Source organism: Calypte anna, chromosome 3, assembly GCF_003957555.1.
Source record: "Calypte anna isolate BGI_N300 chromosome 3, bCalAnn1_v1.p, whole genome shotgun sequence".
NCBI lineage: Eukaryota > Metazoa > Chordata > Aves > Apodiformes > Trochilidae > Calypte > Calypte anna.
This window is the reverse complement of record NC_044246.1, coordinates 114,681,672-114,702,392: the sequence shown is the minus strand read 5'-3', so window position 1 is coordinate 114,702,392 and position 20,721 is coordinate 114,681,672. Positions and strand designations below refer to the sequence as shown.

The window sequence follows — 20,721 nt, the reverse complement described above, 5'->3', positions numbered from 1 at the left end:
AGCAGAGCCTGACCCCCCCTGGCTCCAACCTCCTCTCAGGGGCTTGCAGAGAGCCACAAGGTCTCCCCTCAGCCTCCTCTGCTCCAGGATCAGCACCCACAGCTCCCTCAGATGCTCCTCACAACTTCTCCACACTCTTCTCCATCTTCTCCAGCCCCTTCCCCAGCTCCATTCCCTTCTCTGGACACTCTCCAGCCCCTCCATCTCCTTCTGCTCCTGAGGGGCCCAGAACTGTTCACAGATCCCCAGGGATGGATCCAGGCTGGTGCTATCCCATCAGACCAGGTGATAGAAGAACTTCCCCTCCCACCCCAAGGGCAGAGGACCCACTCAGGGAGTTGGACACCAATGTTCAGGGGTGCACACTTACTGTTGAGTCCCGTGGGAGCTCTGGGAGCAGCAGTGGGTGGCAGGGGGGCACTCAGCAGCTCTGGTTTGGTGGCCACCCCGCTCTCGTTTCTCTCAGGTCCGCACAACCCGGGCATCTGAGACACTTTCTCCAGAGAGGGCAGGAGCTGATCCAGCTGCTCCAGCTCAGCTGCAAACTAAGGAAAAAACCCCATAAATTAAAATCAGATAACAGCACAGGTGGGTGATGCAGCCCCAACAGAACCAGCGAGACCACTGAGTGTGGGGTTTGCATCCAAGAAGCCCTCTCCATGTCCCCACAGCCCTTTGCTCACCAAAACTCTGAGAACCTCATGTGGATAAAGAACCATCCCTGCAGCCCTCTGCATGGCTGGGCAGGCCCTGAGGGGACAAGGAGTGTCCTCCCCTGCACATGGGTCCCCACCCTGGAGCCTGGTCCTTGGGACCAGCTTCAGGCTGCTAAGACATTGCAATTAACATAATAATTAATGAGCTACATAACCTCCAGCAATTAAAAACAAGAGATCATAGAATCCCAGAATGGTTTGGGTTGGAAGGGACCTTAAACCTCATCCAGTTCCAACCCCCTGCATGGTCAGGGACACCTCCCCCAGCCCAGGGTGCTCCAAGCCCCATCCAACCTGGGCTGAGACACTGCCAGGGATGGGGCAGCCACAGCTTCCTTGGGCAACCTGGGCAACCAGGGGCTCAGCAACCTCACCCCAAACACCTTCTTCCTCATCTCCAACCTTACTCTCCCCTCTTCCAGTTTTATCCCATTTCCCTTGTCCTCTCCCTACCCCCCCGTGTCCAAAGCCCTCCCCCAGCTTTCTTGGAGCCCCTTCAGATATTGGAAGGTTGCTCTGAGCTCACCTGGGAGCCTCCTCTTCTCCAGGCTGAACAAGCCCAATCCCTCAGCCTGGCTTCCCAGGGAGGTGCTCAGCCCTCTGAGCATTTGAGTGGCTCTGCTCTGGACACCTTCCAGGAACTCTGTGTCCTTCTGATGTTGGGGACTCCAGAACTGGACACACAACTCCAGGTGGGGTCTCAGCAGAGCAGAGCAGAGGGGGAGAATCCCCTCCCTCAACCCCTCTCTGTGCTTCTTTTGCTGCAGCCCAGGACATGGTTGGGTTCTGGGCTCCAAGCACACCCTGAGGGCTCATGTTGAGCTTCTGCTCCACCACCCCCACCCCCAAGTCCTTCTCCTCAGGGCCGCCCTCAATCCTTTCTCCTCCCAGCCTCTATTTCTCCATGGGATTGCCTCCACCCAGCTGCAGAACCTTGCCCTTGGCCGTGTTGAGCTTCCTGCAGTTTGCAGGATTCCACTTCTCCAGCCTGGCCAGGTCCCTCTGGATGGATCCCTTCCCTCCAGTAATAATTTACTTTGTTATATACATATGGTTAGGCTGCATTTTAAAAAATCATCTTTTTTCTAAGATAAAGAAGTGATTTTTTTTTTTTTAAAGAACAAGTCTCCAAAACCAACTCTGTCCTTGGGCATGTAATTACCCCTCAATGGAGCAGTAAAAGAAAAAAAAACACAAAAACATTCAGCTTTTCCAACCTTCATCATGGGTAAGAATGGAAGAAGAGAGGTTTAGCCTGGGGACCCAAATAAATGGGAAAATCACCAGGAAAGGGATTTGCACCAGTGGCTGCTGTAAAGCAGGAGGATGGGATTAAAGGGGTTGAGAGAGAGATGAGCTTTGGCTAAAAAGAAAAAAAATATCTCAAGGGAAAGCAAACACTTGAACATGGAAGGACACAGAGGGCTCCCAGCAGAGCCCTCCCTTGGCATTAGGATGGGTACCACGGGGTCAGTAAGAGATGACTTGAGAGCAGAAGGGAAAAGCTTTGTGTTTGGTGGAGGGGATGATGCTCTGCTCTGGAGAAGATGGAGAAACCTGGCAGGAATTGGGAACCTGGCTCAGATCAGAGGCTCTGCCACCACCAGCTGAGCTGTGAGGTTGCAAACAGTCCTCCCCAGGATCCCACCCATTGCTGGGGGGCTGCTGGCATCAGGCAGTGCTGAACACCTCTCATCGAGGTGACAGCTTTGTCCTTCCCCAGAAGAAACCACGGGAAGTTCCTCCCTAAATCCCAGCTGGAAATATTTCACCTCTCAGCTGAATTCCTCCAAGTTGGTGGCAAGCCCAGCTGTCACAAGAGCAACCTCCAAGTTTCACCTCCACCCTGAGGCCAAAGCCCAGGGTGGCTTTGGGAAGCTCCACCTTGGGATGGACCCTCCAGCAAGAGGGGCTCCATCAAAACATCATTCCCAGTCCTGCACCCAAGACCTGTGAGACCTGTGAGATGTCCTCCTTCTCCTTCACCACTCTTTTGTCCCCTTTCCTACAGTCTCATGGCAGCACCTGGGGAGATGAATTGGTATTTTTAATATATCCAACAGAGCTTTTTTTTAATCTTCAGAGTGGGTTGGAAGGGACCTTTAAAGGTCACCTAGTTAATACATCTCCTCAACTCCATGTCCTCCTGAAGAGAGGGGGTTCTGGAGGCAGAGGGAGAAGAAGGGCACAGAGGTAGCTGTGGGCATCCAAAGCAGATGTTAAAGAGAAATAAAATGGGAGCAGGGAAGTTCTTGTGCTGCTTTATGGGCACATGAAGAGGTTGGAGGATGGGGAGGTCAATGAAGGAGATGAGATGGAAGCAGAGGCCTTATCCCCTGTTTTATGGAGCATCAAAACCTGCACCTGGAATCTGCACCCACTTTAATGGGTATTTTGTTTCTCCTCCATATCTGGAAAACTCAGGGTGTTGGAGGGCTGGAGCAGCTCAGGCCTTGGAGAAGGCTCAGATCTTCATAACCAATTTCTGCCCTCAAATGGGCAGGAAAACCCACAGTGTGATGCTGAATATTCCAGGACAGCTTCTTCTCCTCCAAACCTCTGGTTCCCAGCAGGAATAGAGTTTCAAAACCAGAGCCAACTAAAAGGCAAACCAAGATCTCAACTCTTCATCCCTCACCAGGTGTGAAATCAGCTCCATGAGGAGGAGAGAGATGCTTCCAGGTGGTGCCCATCCAACCAACCTTCAGCCCTGGCTGGACCTTCACATGGAGTGGAGGAACTTCTCCTCCCATGCCACTTGGGTAATGAAATTCTTGCACAAATTAAATAATCCCATGATTTTATGTCAACTTCAGCTGGTGTGACTTTGCTGTGCAGCCCTGCTTCCTGGAGGCAGCTGTTTCCAGAGGGATCTCCAGCCCTCTGTCATCACTCTTCTCTTCCAGAAAAGGATTCTACCCTGCTTGCAAAAAACCCAAGCTGCAACTCAGCTTCAGAAACCAAAAAGCACACGAAAAAGAAAGTAAAACTCTGATTTCCATGGAATCAGAGGACAGTTTGGGTTGGAAGAGACCTTCAAAGGCCATCCCAAGTCCAACCCCCTGTTGTGGGCAGGGCCATCTTCAGCCAGCTCAGTGTGAACATGACCTGGGAGACTTCCAGCCATGGGGCATCCATGACTTCTCTTTGGACTCCACTGTCCATGTGTGGTGGAGAATTCCCATCCTGCTCAAAGGCAGAGAGAAGACAAACTGACCCAAAGGAAAGTCTCCTCTTCACCTTGGTGAAGTTGGTGCCTTCAAAGAGCCCTTCCAAAGCCTTCCTTATTCTTTTCCTTTTTTTAAACTCCTCTAATTCCCCTTAGCTCCATCCCAAGCTCTGCCCCAAAGATTTTCTCTTCTCACCCCCACAAACTGGTGGCTCAGAGCAAACCTGGGGTGTTTCCCTGTGATAAATCCAGACAAGAATTAACTCCATCAAAGCTGAACTGCAGAACCTGCCCTACAATTCATGGAGCTCCAAACACTGGAATGTGTTCCTGGCACTGGAACAGGTTGCCCAAGGAAGCTGTGGCTGCCCCATCCCTGGCAGTGTCTCAGCCCAGGTTGGATGGGGCTTGGAGCACCCTGGGCTGGGGGAGGGGTCCCTGACCATGGCAGGGGTTGGAATTAGGTGACCTTTAAGGTCCCTTTCTCCCCAAACCTCTCTAGGATCCCCTGGTTGTATGGCAGCTGCTGGAAGGGGTGATGCTCCCCCAGGCTGCAGGACCCCACATCATCACCTCACAAACTGGGTTGGAGGGACCTTAGAAATCATCTGATCCCACCCCAAAGGAGAAATCCATGGGGCTTGGAGCACCCTGGGCTGGGGGAGGGGTCCCTGCCCATGGTTTGGATTGGATCTCCATGATCTTTAGGGTCCCTTCCCACCCACCCCATTCCCTCACTCCATGACACTGTTGTGTTACCCAAGCAGCAGCTGAAGAACCACCCAGAGCCCTCCAAGCCCCAGCAGCTTTTGGGGACAAGTCTGGGAGCTCCATGGAATCTCTCTTCCCCTCTCACCCTTCCTTCTCTGCCTCTTCTTTCCCCTCTGCCTTCTGCCCCCAGCAGCTCTGTCACCCAACCTCAACCTTCCCATTCCATGTCACCAACCCTCCCCTCCCTCTGCCACCTCCCCTCACCTCCCCCTCCCATCCCACTTAGCAAGCCCCATCCCTGCCTTGTCCTGGGGAGCACTGAGGGAGGATCAGGATGAATTCCTTGGGGTGAGGGTGCTGAGCCCCTGGTTGCCCAGGTTGCCCAAGGAAGCTGTGGCTGCCCCATCCCTGGCAGTGTCTCAGCCCAGGTTGGATGGAGGCTTGGAGGAACCTGGGCTGGGGGAAGGGGCCCTGACCATGGCAGGGGGTTGAATGGTCTTTAGGGTCCCAACCATTGACATTTTGATTCCTGAAACAATCCCACATGAAAAGAAAAATCCAGCATTTGGATTTGATTTGGAACAGCAGCTCCACCACCTCCCCAGGCTGCACCAGAGCTGCTTGGAAGGGAAACAACATGGAAAGAAAACTCTGTCTGGAGCTGCTGAGCAGGGAAGGGTTGTTCACTCCTCAGAAAAAAAAAATAAAATCATTTTTGAAGACTCTGCAAACCTTCTCCAGTCTTTTTCACTGACTCTTTGGAAACACTCACGATGGGACAATGTATAATCCTGATGCTCCCCAGCTGCCTGGAGAGGGATACTTGGAACTGAAAAGCCATGAAGAAGCCTAAAAAATGCTGAGCTGCTTCCAAGAGAGCAGGAGAGGGGCTATAAACACATCCAGGCACGAGTCCTCCAGGCTCTGGGTGCCTCTTTGTCAGGAGAGGAGAATCACCTTGCACAGCCCCGTTTCATTCCTTGGGATCTGAAGGGGGGTGACACTAGAACCATCAGTGATGCTGACTACACCAAGGTGTGTGGGGTGGGGACACACTGAGGGAATGGGTGACATCCAGAGGGACCTGGACAGGCTGGAGAAGTGGGACTGGGCAAACCTCATGAAGCTCAACAAGGCCAAGGGCAAGGTCCTGGCCGTGGGTAAGGACAAAACTCACCACAGCTCCAGGCTGGGTGGGGAATGGCTGGAGAGCAGCCCTGAGGAGAAGGACTTTGGGGTGTGGGGGGAGGAGAAGCTCAGCATCAACCCAGATATCCCCATGTTGGTCACCCAACCCCACATGTGTCCATCTCTGGGGTCCCCATCAGCAGAAGGACCCGGAGCTGTTGGAGCCAGTGCAGAGGAGGCCCTGGAGCTGCTGGGAGGGCTGGAGCAGCTCTGCTCTGGAGCCAGGCTGAGAGAGTTGGGGGTGTTGAGGCTGGAGAAGAGAAGGCTGCACCGGGGAGACCTTAGAGCACCTTCCAGTGCCTGAAGGGGCTCCAGGAAAGCTGGGGAGGGACTTGGGACAAGGGCCTGGAGGGATGGGAGCCTGCGAGGGGGAAGGGTTTGCAGCTGGGAGAGGGGAGATGGAGAGGAGATCTTGGGCAGGGAGGGAGGGAGGGAGGGAGAAATGGTTTGGTTGGACTTGGTGATCTCCAAGGTCCTTTCCAGCCATGAGCATTCTGTGATTCTCAGGTGTGGGACATGGGTTAGTGGTGGCCTGGAATAAGGTGATGTCCTGGCTGGGCTGGAGTGGGCTAGGAGAAGGGGGAAGGGTTTGGAGCTGGGAGAGGGGAGCTGGGGATGAGATGTGAGGGAGGAATTGCTTGGGGTGAGGGTGCTGAGCCCCTGGTTGCCCAGGTTGCCCAAGGAAGCTGTGGCTGCCCCATCCCTGGCAGTGTCTCAGCCCAGGTTGGATGGGGCTTGGAGCACCCTGGGCTGGGGGAGACCAAGATCCTGATTCCCCCTCACCTCTGGGATCACCAACTGCAATTCCCAAGCCTAAGGAGTCCTTAACCTTCTTTCCAGACTCTTTGTGCTACTGTCACCCAAAGCTCTCCCAGGGCTCTGTTAACCACCCCACATCTCCAAACCCCTTCTCCCTGAGCCATCAGCCCAGCTCCTCGTGCCAGCCTCTCCCTCTTCTCTTTGCTTAAAAAGGATGAAGCATCTTCTATCCGTGTCACCATCTCCCCAGGCTTTCAAAAATCAGGGATCTCTTCTATTCATAGCTGCGGGTAATGAATATTTATCCACCCAGATCTGGGCTGCAGAGATCTGTCACTGGATAATTCCCTTTAATAACACTTCCAGGAGAACTGGAAAGCCCCCATGACTGCTCATCTCAGCCAACAAAAGGCTGAGGGACTGACAGGTCCTCACAACACAAGCCCTGAATGTGCCCAGAGATGCAGAAAGAGCTTTTTTTGAAGTGGCAACATGCACATGGGTCTTCTCCTCCCTCAAGCCCACCACCTGCAGCCATGTGCTGGGTTTCCTTCTCCTGTTTTTAGCACACTTTGACACATTCCTCCCTTCCCACCATCACCTTGAAGACCTCAGCTGCCCAAATGGGAAGGACCTGACAAGAGGGGACAGCACTGATGGTGATGGTGGCATTAGTACTAGAGGAGGTGGCACCAGCACTGGAGAAGATGGCATCAGAGCTGCATAAAGTGGCATCAGCACTAAAGAAGGTGACACCAGCACTGCAGAAGGTGGCATCAGCACAGGAGAAAGTGGCATCAGTGCTGGAGAAGGTGGCCCCAGAACTAAAGAAGGTGGCACCAGCACTAAAGAAGGTGGCCCCAACACTGGAGAAGGTGGCACCAATGCTGGAGAAGGTGGCACCAGCACTAAAGAAGGTGGCACCAGTGATGAAGGTGGCCCCAGCACTAAAGAAGGTGGAACCAGCACTGCAGAAGGTGGCACCAGTGATGAAGAAGGTGGCACCAGTGCAGCAGAAGACGGCACCAGTGTTGGAGAACGTGGCACCAGCACTAGAGGTGACCCCGGGGCAGTAGTAGGTTGTGGCAGCCACAGGACAGCTCCCCACACTTCTCCCAGCACCACCAGAAGGTTTGGGTTAAAACCACCCCAAAACCCACAACTTGTCCCAGAAGACCTCACCAGCACTGACCCAACTCACCTGGCCCTGGCTCTCCAGCTTCACCTCCTCTGTGGCAGGAGGTTTGGCGAGGGGCACCGGAGGGGGGTTGCAGGGCTCCATCTGCTCTGTCTTCTCCACCTTCACCTTCACATCATCCAGACTCAGCGCTGGGGCTGCAGCGAGCTCCTTCTCATCCTTGTCCAGCAGATAACGCAGGAGCTGGTGGTCCTTGACATCTTTCTTCTTCAAGGCCTCGGGCTCCAGCTTGACGTCGGCGTTTCCCGGCAGCTGGCTCGGAGTCGCGGGCGGTGGGGGGTTGGGGGCATTCTCCTTCTTCTCGTGCTCCATGGCCAAGGTGGTGATGTCCGAAGGGCTTCCCTCTTGGAGGAGTCGATGCAGGATCTTGTGCCTCTCGGTCAAGGAGCTGTGGGAAGAGGGGCAGGTGGTGCCGGGAGCGTTGCCGGAACCCAAGGCGGCGCCGGCGCAGACCAAGGAATCTTTGCAGCTGGTGTCGGCGTCGGCGTGCCGGAGCTGCTGCTCCGCCGTGGTGGCCAAGAGCTGGACCAGCTTGTGGCTGGTGGCTTGGGAGCATTTGTTGTCCCCCTCGGCCAACCTGTCCCCGGCGTGCAGCAGACCAGAGTCCAGGGGTTTTCCCTCCCCTGTGCCCCCGTCCCCCTGGATCATCTCGCTGAGGATGGAGGCCACCTCCTTGGGGTCCTTGGACTCGGCTTTCACGGGCTGCATGGCCAAACGTCCAGGGGAGCTCTGGGAGCTGAGCTGTCTCAGCACAGGAGGGGGTGTGGAGTAACCCACTGGTGTGCTGGGACCTTCGTTCAGCCCCGACATGGAGTTCATGGAGGTGTTGGGAAAGGGTCTGGTGCCACCACCACCACCACCGCCGCCGCCACCGCCGCTGTTGGCCATGCCCACGGGGGAGTGCATGGTGGGCATGGTGGGGGAGAAGGGGTTGCCAGGCACTCTGGGTCTGGGCACCAGCCCCGGGCTGACCCGATGCCTGGGAGACATGAACTGTGGTGGGGTTATCCCCGGGCTGTTCATGGGGGAACTGTTGAGGTTCAAAGTGTGGTTACTGTTCTGGGGACCCGCTTGTCCCTGGCTTAAGGCAATGTTGGCTCCTAGCTGGTTCCCAGGGGAACATCCAAAGCTGGTTTGGTTGGTGCTGGAGTTGTTGTTGTTGTTGTGGAGGCCAGTGCCTGGCTGCTGGTTGACGTTGGTGGCCAACATGCTGCCATTGGAAGGGGGGATGGAGGGTGGCAGGGCCATGCCCTGCCCCGGGGAGATGCTGGGGTTCAGAGAGGGGCTGACACGAGGAAGGGGCATGGTGGAGTTGGTGTTCTCCTGGGGTGAGAGCATCCCATGATCCCTGCAAGAGAGGAAAAGGAGAAGGAAAGTCACAGGAGGCTTTGCCCATATGGAGTGTCCCTCAGGCAGCTCCTGCTCCCTGTCTGTGCTGCAGAGATCTGAAGCCTGGAGAGCAGCAGCTCAGGAGCCCTGGTGGTGCCACCTCCTTATTCTTATTCTTCTCCTTTCATTTCTCTTTTTTTTGAACTCCTGTAATTCCCCTTAGCTCCATTCCAAGCTCTACCCCAAAGATTTTCTCTTCTCACCCCCAGCAAACCTGGGGTGTTTCCCTGTGATAAATCCAGACAAGAATTAACTCCTTCAAGGCTGAGTGTGAGCTGCAGAACCTGCCCCACAATTCATGGAGCTCCAAACACTGGAATGTGTTCCTGACACTGGAACAGGTTGCCCAAGGAAGCTGTGGCTGCCCCATCCCTGGCAGTGTCTCAGCCCAGGTTGGATGGGGCTTGGAGCACCCTGGGCTGGGGGAGGGGTCCCTGACCATGGCAGAAGGGTTGGAACTGGATGAGCTTTAAGGTCCCTTCCATCCCAAACCATTCTGGGCTTCTCTGGGTCTCATGTTCCCAGATGGCTGAAGGAGAACCATGCTCCACCAGCATTCCTCTCCATCCCAACCCCCTGGGGTTTCTCCAGCACAGCTCAGGTCCACAGCCTCACCTCTCCCTGCCCTGCCAGTTTGACAGAGCCTCTCCCTCCCCAAGTATTTTAAGTCCTCCAGGGCAAGGCAGAAATCTGAAGCACGTCTATAAACCCCCTCCTGAACTCTTGGGGACACCTCTTTGCAAAACAAGACTAATCAAGACCAAGAGAGCTGCCCTCAAGCTGCTTTTCAGCCTCAGGTTCCTCCTGAGGATCCCACCTACAAACCAGCATCATGGACCATCAGCAGATCCTCCTTCCACTGGAGGGAGTGGGGGCTTTGGATTCCTGGATCAGCCACCCAGGTGCTCTCCAAGGAGATCTGGACAGGCTGGAGAGCTGGGCAGAGATGGGACTCCTGGAGTTCAGGAAGGACAAGTGGAGAGTCCTGCACCTGGGGAGCAATAACCCCAACCTCCAGGACAGGTGAGGGGATGTCCTGCTGGAAAGCAGCTCCATGGAGAACCTTGGAGCCCCAGTGGACAGGGAATTCTCCATGGGTCAACAGTGTGGCCAAGAGGGGATCCTGGGGGGCATCAGGAACTGTGTGTCCAGCAGATCTGGGGAGGTTCTCCTGCCCCTCTGCTCTGCCCTGGGGAGACCACACCTGGAATCCTGGCTCCAGTTTGGGGCTCCCCGGTTGAGGAGAGACAAGACTAATCAAGACCAAGAGAGCTGCCCTCAAGCTGCTTCTCAGCCTCAGGTCCCTCCTGAGGATCCCACCTACAAACCAGCATCATGGACCATCAGATCCTCCTTCCACTGCAGGGAGTGGGGGCTTTGGATTCCTGGATCAGCCACCCAGGTGGTGGCAGAGCTTGGCAGTGGGTGAGGTTGGGGACCTACCTGTCAATGACATGGATGCCCATGATGAAGGGTTGCATCTCTGGGCTGGAGGGGTAGCAGAGCTTGCACTTGGTGTGAGCACTCAGCACTGTCCCATCGCTCAGGGTGAATCGGTACGAGGGGCTGAAGGCTGCACCACGTGTCATCACTGCAAGAGACAGCCAAAAAGACAAGAAACCCCTTCAGAAACTCAAGCCACAACTCAAACACCCTCCAAGCAGCAGGAGGAGGATGGAAGGAGTAGAAGAAAAGGAGATCCAGGTTGGACTGGGTGATCTTGGGAGGTCTCTTCCAACCTAAACATTCTGTGATTATGTGAGAACCATTTCCCACCAAACAAAACCCATGGGAGGTTTAGGTTGGAGCTGGGGAACAATTTCTGCTTGGAAAGGGTTGTCAGGGCCTGGCCCAGACTGCCCAGGGCAGGGCTGGAGTCCCCATCATGCCTGGAGGGGTTTCAGAGCCCTGGGGATGTGGGGATGAGGGACATGGGGCAGGAGTGGCCCTGGCACTGCTGGGGGAAGGGTTGGATTTGATGATCTTCAAGATCTTTTCCAACCCAAACAATTCTCTGACTCTACACTGACCAACCCCACAGACCCAGAAAATAAGAGGGTTATGAACAGCCACAGTGGGACAGAAATCTTCCCAGGGGCTTCTCCAGCTCCAAACCCATGTCCTGCAGTGGGAAGATCTAAATCCATCCAGAACCATTCTGGAGTGTTCCTTGAGAGCTTCCAAGGAGACCATCACCCAGTCCCCAGTGCACAACCTACAGATGAAGCCCAGCCAGGCTGGGAAGGTGCAGCCTCTGCCACCCTGGCAGAGCTCTCCAGAAGCTGAGTGACCTCCTGCTCCTTCCTTCCTGCCTCCCACACACCCCTGGTGTGAACATCCTCACTGATACAGCAAAAATGCTCCCAGAAGACTCAGCACAGCAAAGATGCTCATGAAAAGGCCAACAGAGCACAGAGCTCACACGTGAACACAAGTTGTTCATGACAGAGCTTCTGCTCCTTCTGCTCAGACACCAGGGGTGGTGTTTGCAGATGGCACAGGAGGAAAAATAAATCAAAATAATCATAAAATAACCATTTCCCCAGAGAGGCTGTGGCTGCCCCATCCCTGGCAGTGTCTCAGCCCAGGTTGGATGGGGCTTGGAGCACCCTGGGCTGGGGAGATGTCCCTGACCATGGCAGGGGGGATTGGAACTGGATAAGCTTTAGAACCCTTGCCTCCCAAACCACTCTGGAATTCCATGATTCTTTGATTATTTAGCTGCTCTTTGTCTTAATTCTGTATTTCCTGAAAGTGAGATGAACCCTCCCAGCTGGAGGAGCTCCTCCAGCAACCCTCAACCCTTTCCCCTGTCCCTTTGGTACTTTGGGATTATTGTTGCAGGGTCTTTTTCTCCGGAAAGCTCTAAACCATCAAGGAGGACCATGTCCCAGCTTCTCCTTGGTGCAGGAGAGCAGCAGGGCAGGAAGAAGAGGAGCCCATTACCTTCTTGAAAGAGCTGCTTGGCATAGGAGGGCTCCCTGCCCTGGGGCTGGAAGAAGGCATAGATGCATTTCCTGACCAAGTCCTCCCAGCCTGTCCTGCCAGCAGCTCTCAAGGAACTGGTGTCGATGGAGATGATTTTACCTGGGTGGAAAGAGAGATGCAATGTTACACAAGAAGAGCCTGAGAAGTCCCTCAGCACAAAGAGGTCCATAAATGTGGGAAAAATGAAGCCACGGCCTCTTTGGTGCCTGGCAGCAGTGGCAGAAGGACACAAAGGTGTCCTCCAGAGAGAGGTGGAGGTTCAAGGAGTTTGCTCTGGAGCACACACAGACCTCAACACACACCTTGGCCAACTGAAGCAGACCCAAAACCCACCCAGATGCACCATGGTGCCAAGGTCCCTCACTGCTCCAGGGCTGGGATCCCCAGATCCACACCCTCACCTGCTGGGGCACCCTCTCACCATCCAAGACTCTTGCAAGCAAAACCTGCCAGCTGCTTCCTCCCTGGCCATGAAACACCAGGAGGCTTTTCCAGATGTTTTACACCATGGGCAGGGAGCAGCAAGCAGAAAAAAATGTTCATTAAGGACTTTCAGGCTGTAGGGAAGTCCAGGGTGATGATCAGCTACCAGAAAGGTCACCAGAATGACCAGAAAGCAATTATTTGGCTAAGAGAAACCCCAGATCCCAAAGGGGAGGACTTTTCCATTCTTATCAGCAACCTCAAAACCCCCCAGGAATCCAACAGAGCAGGGAGGGGCTGGTGTATTAGAGCAGTTGAGGTGCCTCTAGTTGAGCTGTTTCCAGTTCAGGTGTTTCCAGTTCAGGTGTTTCCAGCTGAGGTGTCTCCAGCTGAGGTGTCTCCAGTTGAGGTGACTCCAGTTGAGGTGTCAACCCCATCGCTCCTAGCAGGCAGAGCTGACATTTGCAAAGGCTGGGACCACACTCATCCTATGGGGTCCTGGGACTGCACCGTTGGCCTCTGACCCCTGGGGACCCCAAACTTCCCCCCGGGGTTGCTGGGCTGTTACCTGTGGTGTCTTGCTTGGTCACGAAGGATTCGGAAGGGGTGACGGCTGCCGGCCGAGGTAACCGCCTGGCGATGCAGATCAGACAGGACTGGAAATCTGGGAAGGCAGGAGAGGGAAGCAGGACCATGAGCATCAGCTGTGACAACCACTGTTCTCATTAATTACATCAGGAGGTTGTGCTGCTCTCCAAGGAGATCTGGACAGGCTGGAGAGCTGGGCAGAGATGGAACTCCTGGAGTTCAGGAAGGACAAGTGGAGAGTCCTGCACCTGGGGAGGAATAACCCCAACCTCCAGGATAGGTGAGGGGATGTCCTGCTGGAAAGCAGCTTCATGGAGAACCTTGGAGCCCCAGTGGACAGGGAATTCTCCATGGGTCAACAGTGTGGCCAAGAGGGGATCCTGGGGGGCATCAGGAAAAGTGTGTCCAGCAGATCTGGGGAGGTTCTGCTGCCCCTCTGCTCTGCCCTGGGGAGACCACACCTGGAATCCTGGCTCCAGTTTGGGGCTCCCCAGTTGAGGAGAGACTGGGATCTACTGGAGAGAGGCCAAGGGAGAGCCCTGAGGGTGCTGAAGGTGCAGGCAGAGACCTTCTGCAAGCAGCCCAGGACCTGCAGGCAGCAGTGGGGAAGGGACAAGCTGGGCGAGGTTGGGCACTCCTGGCACTCACTGCTCCTCCTGCCTGCACTGCTGCATCCCAATCCTCCTGCCTGCACTGCCATCTCCATCCCAATCCTCCTGCCTGCCTTGACCATCCTGGTCCTCCTCCTGCCTGCACTTCCACCTCTGAGTTCTCCTGCCTGTACATCCATTCCCATCCTGCTCCTCCTGCCACCCCCATCCTAATCCTCCTGCCTCCACTGCCATGTCCACCTCAGTCTTACTCCTGCCTGCCTGGACCACCCTGGTCCTCCTCCTGCCAGCACTGCCACCTCCATCCCAATCCTCCTGCCTGCACTGCCACCTCTGAGTTCTCCTTCCTGTACATCCATCCCCATCCTCCTCCTCCTTCCTGCACTGCCACCTCCATCCCAATCCTCCTGCCTGTACATCCATCCCCATCCTGCTCCTCCTACCTGCACTTCCATCTCCACCCCAGTCCTTTTTCTGCCTACTGGACCACCCTGGTCCTCCTCCTGCCTACACTTCCACCTCCATCCCAATCCTCCTGCCTGTACATCCATCCCCATCCTGCTCCTCCTGCCTGCACTTCCACCTCCATCTCAATCTTCCTGCCAGCACTACCAGCCCTCTCCCTCTCCCTGTCCCTCTTCTTCTCCTTCTCCCTCTCCCTCTCCCTCTCCCTCTCCCTCTCCCTCTCCCTCTCCCTCTCCCTCTCCCTCTCCCTCTCCCTCTCCCTCTCCTCCTGCCTCCGCTTCCATCTCCACCACAATCCTCTTTCTTCCTACCCTGCTCCCACTGCTCCTCCTCCTCCTTCCTGCCCTGCCATCTCCTCCCCACCCCTCCTCTCAGCAGAGGATCTTCTCCCCTACCTTCTCCTTCCTCCTTGAAGGACTTGGGCTGGGACACAGTGAAGCACTGCATCACCTCGTAGCGCTGCCGAGCCTCCTGGTTCTCAGCTCCCGGCTCGTCGGGAGGTCGGATCAGCATCCTGCAGCTGAACGTGTGGCTGTTGCGCCTGGGGGCTTCCTGAGGCCAAGGAACTCCGTTGACTTTGGGGGGAGAGGAAGAGGAGAAGCTGTTAGGACCACAAATCCCCACCCCGAAGGCCCCCTGGGAGAAATGGGAGGGAAGGACCAAAGCGTCTGCACAGAGCGGGGCAGAGGTTGAAGGTTTTGGAGCTGCTGAAGTCCTCGTGCCCAGAGCCAGGCTTGAGGAGCATCTGAAAGCTCATCTGAGATGAGCACATCAGCATGAGAACCATGAATTGCTCCTCAGGTGGTCAGCAGGTCCTGGCATCTCACTGTTACAGAGGGAAACTGAGGCACAGAGGCTCTGAGTTACTTCCAGAGTAGGGAAGGCTCCCAGCCTCTTGCTGTTCTACCTGAAATTTCCCTGAAGTGATGCTCTGGAGACTTCTCCAGCAAGTTCTGCTGAGCATCTCCATAGAAATGAATTTTTAATTTGCTTCCTCCTCGTTTCTGGGTAAGTCACCAGTGAGATCTCCTGCTACTGCAGCAGGAAAAACCTTTCCCTTTGATTGTTTCTAACCTGCCTTTTCCCCAAATCCTCCAAGCACCAGCCTGGAGATGGTTCTAACCTTCTAAAACTTCTCTGAGGCCTCTGCATTCAACCCCAGTGATTTTGCTGCCAGCAGCTTATCAAGTTTTCATGCAACCTGATGGATGAGAAGAGCTGAGGGGCTTGGAACAGCCCAGGAGAGAGGAAATATTCAGCCTTAAACTGGGGAAGCAGAGGGAAAAGATGTTGCCTGAGCCTCTACAAGCTCAACCCCATGAGAGCCCATGGATTTAGGTGGCAGAAGATACAGCTGGGTTTACCCAGAAGGAAGACAAAGATGAATTTGGAAAAAAAACCCCTACACTTTAAAAAAAAAAATCAGATTATTTGGAGAAGGTTTCATCTTCTCTTGTGTTTCCTCAGAGGTGGGAGTGGATGAAAGCTCAGTGATGTCTCACCCACATTTGCCACCTGGATGATGCTGACCTCCAGTCAAGACACAAAACCTCATCATTCCAACACCCCACGAGTGCCTCCACCCCAAAATGCCTCCTCTTACCCTCACAACTCTTCTTTTTCCCAGTGTAGGTGACCCCTGAGAGCTCCAGCACCCCTTCTCCCACCCCAAGGTACAGCACATTCCCATGCTAGATACTTGGAAAATACTGATGGGCTCTGAAGCCAGGTGAGGACATCCCCTCTCCAGCTGGTAGGACATCCCAAATGAACCCTCCAAGCACCAGCTGATAAATAAAACCCCAACCCTGGAGTTTTCTTACCTAAAGACTTGGGCAACAAGTTCTTGACAAACTCAGCATGGTCCCCCACGTGCAGGATGCTGTAGACACTGGTGTTCATGAGCTCCTCCTGGTTGTAACCCAGGTAGCTGGTGACATTCTCAGAGACAAAGACAATCCTCCCTTCACGGTTGACAACAAAGAAGAAGCCATCCAATGCCTGGGAGGGGAAAACAGCCAAGGAGAATGTGGGCAATGGCTCCTGGAGAAGGTCAGGATGCTCCGTGGCCATGGGCAACCTTCCTCAGCCTCCAGGACCTTGGATTCATCCCCACCTTAAATCACAGCAGTGATCAAAATGGGTTCACAGGATGGTTTGGGTGGGAAGGGACCTTAAAGATCATCCAGTGCCACCCCTGCCATGGTCAGGGACCCCTCCCCCAGCCCAGGGTGCTCCAAGCCCCATCCAACCTGGGCTGAGACACTGCCAGGGATGGGGCAGCCACAGCTTCCTTGGGCAACCTGGGCAACCAGGGGCTCAGCACTCTCACCCCAAGGAATTCCTCCCTCACATCTCATCCCCAGCTCCCCTCTCCCAGCTCCAAACCCTTCCCCCTTCTCCTAGCCCACTCCAGCCCAGCCAGGACATCACCTTATTCCAGGCCACCACTAACCCATGTCCCACACCTGAGAATCACAGAATGCTCATGGCTGGAAAGGACCTTGGAGATCACCAAGTCCAACCAAACCATTTCTCCCTCCCTCCCTCCCTGCCCAAGATCTCCTCTCCATCTCCCCTCTCCCAGCTGCAAACCCTTCCCCCTCGCAGGCTCCCATCCCTCCAGGCCCTTGTCCCAAGTCCCTCCCCAGCTTTCCTGGAGCCCCTTCAGGCACTGGAAGGTGCTCTAAGGTCTCCCCGGTGCAGCCTTCTCTTCTCCAGCCTCAACACCCCCAACTCTCTCAGCCTGGCTCCAGAGCAGAGCTGCTCCAGCCCTCCCAGCAGCTCCAGGGCCTCCTCTGCACTGGCTCCAACAGCTCCGGCTCCTTCTGCTGATGGGGACCCCAGAGATGGACACAGCTTTACCCCAGGGGGGTCTCCCCAGAGCCCAGCACAGGGGTGGGTTCTGGGTTTCCAGATCACATGGAACTTCTCACCCAACACCCCCAAGTCTTTCTCCCCAGGGCTTTTCCCCATCCCTTCCTCACCCAACCTATCTTCAGAGTGGGGATTTGCCTGATCCATGACCTTTCTTTTGCCCTTGGCTTTGTTCAAACTCAAGAGCCCAATTCTTGAGCTTGTCCAGGTTCCCCCAGATGGTGTCCAGCCCAGACAGAAGGAATTGTAACATCTCCAAAACTGGGGACCCAGGGCACCACCCTCTCACTCAGGTCCTCCTATGTGCCCATGGCACCAGAGAGTCCCTCTGGTGAGAAGATCCAAGCTTTATTTGATGCTGTTTCTAAAAATCAGCTTTTTCTTTGGAGCAACTTGAAGTGGAAGAAATTGGAAACATTTAGAATAGGAAAAAAAAAAAAAAAAAAAAAAAAGAAGAAGAAATCAATCTTCTGTCAAAATGGTTCTGGCAGATCAGCTGCAATTTTCCTTCCTCTCAGCTGTTGCCAAGACAACCAAGCTTTGCACTTTGGGCACCCAAAAAAACCCAACCAAACCCTTCTCTCAAAGTGCTGCTGGTTTGGGGGGATCAAGAAGTTTGAAAAAATCTACCTAAAAATGACCAGGATGGTTTTATGGCTTTTAATTGCCCTTTTTCTCCCTGTCTTACCCAGTTCGAAAACTCCCCCTCATCCCAGGGCACCCAGAAGAAGCTGAAAGTCATTTGAGGAATATTTTTAGGGATGGAAGGCTGTGGATTTGGGACCAGCAAAACCATCAAGGGTTTCTTGTGATCAGTCCCCATGGAAATTAACCTCAGCATGGAAAGTGCTTGGCATCTTGATGGGAAGAGTGGTCAGACCCTGACCCAGGCTGCTCAGGGAGGTGGTAGAGTCCCCATCCCTGGAGGTGTCCAAAACACATCTGGATGTGTTTGAGGACATGGTTTAGGTGGCATGGTGGTGTTGAGTTGATGGTTGGACTTGGTGATCTCAGAGGTCCCTTCCAACCTTCCTGATTCCAGGATTCTATGATCCTCATGGAGGATGGGAATGGGTCAGGGTTGGCATCTCCACTGGGTTTCAGACATAAGGAGGCCAAATAGGAAATGATTCCTGCTGAGATAACCACCTTCATCTAACATGGATTTCTAACCAAATCATCCAGGGCAGGTGGTTTCCAAAGAGCAGCCCCTCACCTGCATCCCTTCCTGTAGAATGGAAGAGCTGGTACACAACCCAAGGATGGAGGGGGGGGGGGAGCTCGTTTTTAGTCATGAGCTGATTTCATTCATTGCTCTTTTTTTTAGAATGATGATTTCAGGTTTTTCAGGGAAATTGCTATTACTGCTGTCCCTGCTACACCCAGAGCCCGCTCACCTTCTGCTTCCCATCACCCAAGGGCTCAGCTGCCTCCTGGTCACTCCTATTCCCACAAATGGAGATGGATTGACTCTGGTTGAACAATGCTCTGGTGAACCAATTGGTCTCACATCCCTCATCTCAGACACATTCCCAATTCCTTGAGCATTCCCAAGGTCACACTGTGCCAGGTGTGGATCCACTGTGCACGTAGGGATGCTGCTTCCTTGCTCTCGTGGTTTCTGAGCTCCACTGCTGCTCCCACACAATTCCTTCCCCCAGCATAACCCAAACAGAACCAGAGAATCATAAAAGAATTTGGGTGGGAAGGGACCTCTAAAGCTCACCCTGCAGTCTCAGGGACACCCAACCCAGATCAGGGTGCTCAGAGCCTCCTCAAGCCTCACCTTGAACATCTCCAGGGATGAGGCCTCAACCCCCTCCCTGGGCACCCTGTGCCATTGTTCCACTGCCCTCATGGGACACAACTTCAATAAATATTGGGGAGGTTGTTGAGGATTTGCCTTCTTCAGCCTCACTTCCTATCCCTGTGCCTGTTTCCAGCACCCACCACACTCCTCATAACCCACGTGCCAATCCCAGATGAATTTCTAAGTCCTTTCAGCATTTTTGCATCCATTGGACCCAGCATGCCTGTAGCCAAGCTGGCAGCTCCCAGTTAACTCCATCCACGTGCTTCCAGCACCCATTTTCCATCCTTTCCCCGAGTCAGACCCTTCTTCCCATGCTGATCCCCTAACTCCTAATTTCAGGAAGATGATTTAGTGGTTATGGTGGTGTAGGACTGATTTTTGGACTCAATGATCTTCAAGGTCCTTTCCAACCATGGTGATTCTGTGATTCTTCCATCTGCTGAGTCCCTTCTTGCAGAGTTTTATTAATTTGGACATTTTCACTCCAGGGCTCAGAGCTCAGGGTGATAGGAGGAGGGATGAAGAAGCAGGTCTGGAAACCCCCACAGCACAACACAGGAAGCTCCAAGCATCTTTTGGAGATACAGGAGGCCAAAAACATGGCCAGGGGGAGTCTCTCTCTCTCTCCATGAATCCCAAAACCCCAGCTGGCTTTCTGTCTCCAAACTGGTGCCACATTTCCCTTCCAAGCTATTGGGCTCCCAACAGAAACCACTGAGAAAATGGTCAAATAGCAATGATGGTCTTACAATTAATTAAATGAATCAGATGAAGATGCTGCTTCCTTTTGGTCTTGGAATGGGGGATTTTATCAGGTGGTTTCCATGCAAGAGGGTGATGGTCACAGGGAGAAACCTCCCAGGTAGAGCCTCAATCTCCTTGGGTGAATTTCCCAGCTGAAGGATTCAGGATTTGAGGTTCAGCTCTGAGGGCTCTGATATAACAACCTCCTCCATACAGGATGGGCCCACCAGGTCCAACTCAGACCTTTTGCCTGAGATTGGATTATTTTGGATGCATCATGACTAACCACCATGTGGAACACCCTCCTCATCCTCATTCCTTAGGAAGAGTCAAATCCCTTAAAAATCACCCTCACTCACCTCCAAATGACCTCAGGGGGAGAGGGAAGGGGGACTTCAATCCCCACTTAAAAGCAACTCAATATTTTCATGGTGATATTCAGAAGCTGATATTCAGAAGATATTCAGAACCAAGGCCAAGCTCCTTAAGAAGTGATTAAGAGTCACTTTCCAAACCATTTTGTGGTGCAAAGGACTAAAACCAGTTTACCTGCAACTTAAGCCAGGGATGGGGATGGGTTTAAGAGCATCCCAAAGATGTCCCACTTCCCTTCCTCCTCTCTGTTTCACTTCTGGTGCCCTGCCTTGGAACCTGGAAGCATCAGTGACAATGTCTGAGCACCTACCTCCAGCAGAAGAGGTCCCAGAGACTCTTTCTCAATCACTCCTTGGCTGCTGGATGAGATGTCAGACTTCTGGACTTCATCATCAGCTGCTTTCTCTGTAGCAAAGGTAAGGAAAATGTTTTAGTCAAAAGAACCCTTTTTTTTTTAGTGAATTAGTACCAAAAATAACCAAAAGATTGAGTGCTTGTCATGGAAGCCATGAAGGATGTGCACCAAAAACCCCCATTCCGGGTGGTTCCATTTCATCCCTCTCATCCTGTGAAGGGATAATGTGATTTTTAAGCTTTTATTAATTACTATAAAATAAAAGCACTAATTAGACCATGACTTCTTGCTAGCAGGAAGGAAAAAACCATTTGAAGCAGAAGGAGGTGTCCAAAATCAACATTTTGAAAAG

At 53.8% G+C, this 20,721-nt stretch overlaps 1 protein-coding gene across 1 annotated transcript in view; it reads right to left on the bottom strand.

Moving 5' to 3' along the window:
- The window catches only part of NCOA1 (nuclear receptor coactivator 1), a 197,566-nt gene that overhangs the window by 7,584 nt on the left and 169,261 nt on the right, over positions 1 to 20,721 (bottom strand). The window contains exons 5-12 of the mRNA XM_030447816.1: positions 20,325 to 20,419; positions 16,029 to 16,206; positions 14,601 to 14,780; positions 13,110 to 13,205; positions 12,077 to 12,217; positions 10,574 to 10,721; positions 7,745 to 9,089; positions 371 to 545 (exon numbers count right to left, since the gene is read on the bottom strand). Coding sequence (XP_030303676.1) covers positions 371 to 545; positions 7,745 to 9,089; positions 10,574 to 10,721; positions 12,077 to 12,217; positions 13,110 to 13,205; positions 14,601 to 14,780; positions 16,029 to 16,206; positions 20,325 to 20,419 — 2,358 coding nt within the window. The remainder of the gene's footprint in view (positions 1 to 370; positions 546 to 7,744; positions 9,090 to 10,573; positions 10,722 to 12,076; positions 12,218 to 13,109; positions 13,206 to 14,600; positions 14,781 to 16,028; positions 16,207 to 20,324; positions 20,420 to 20,721) is intronic.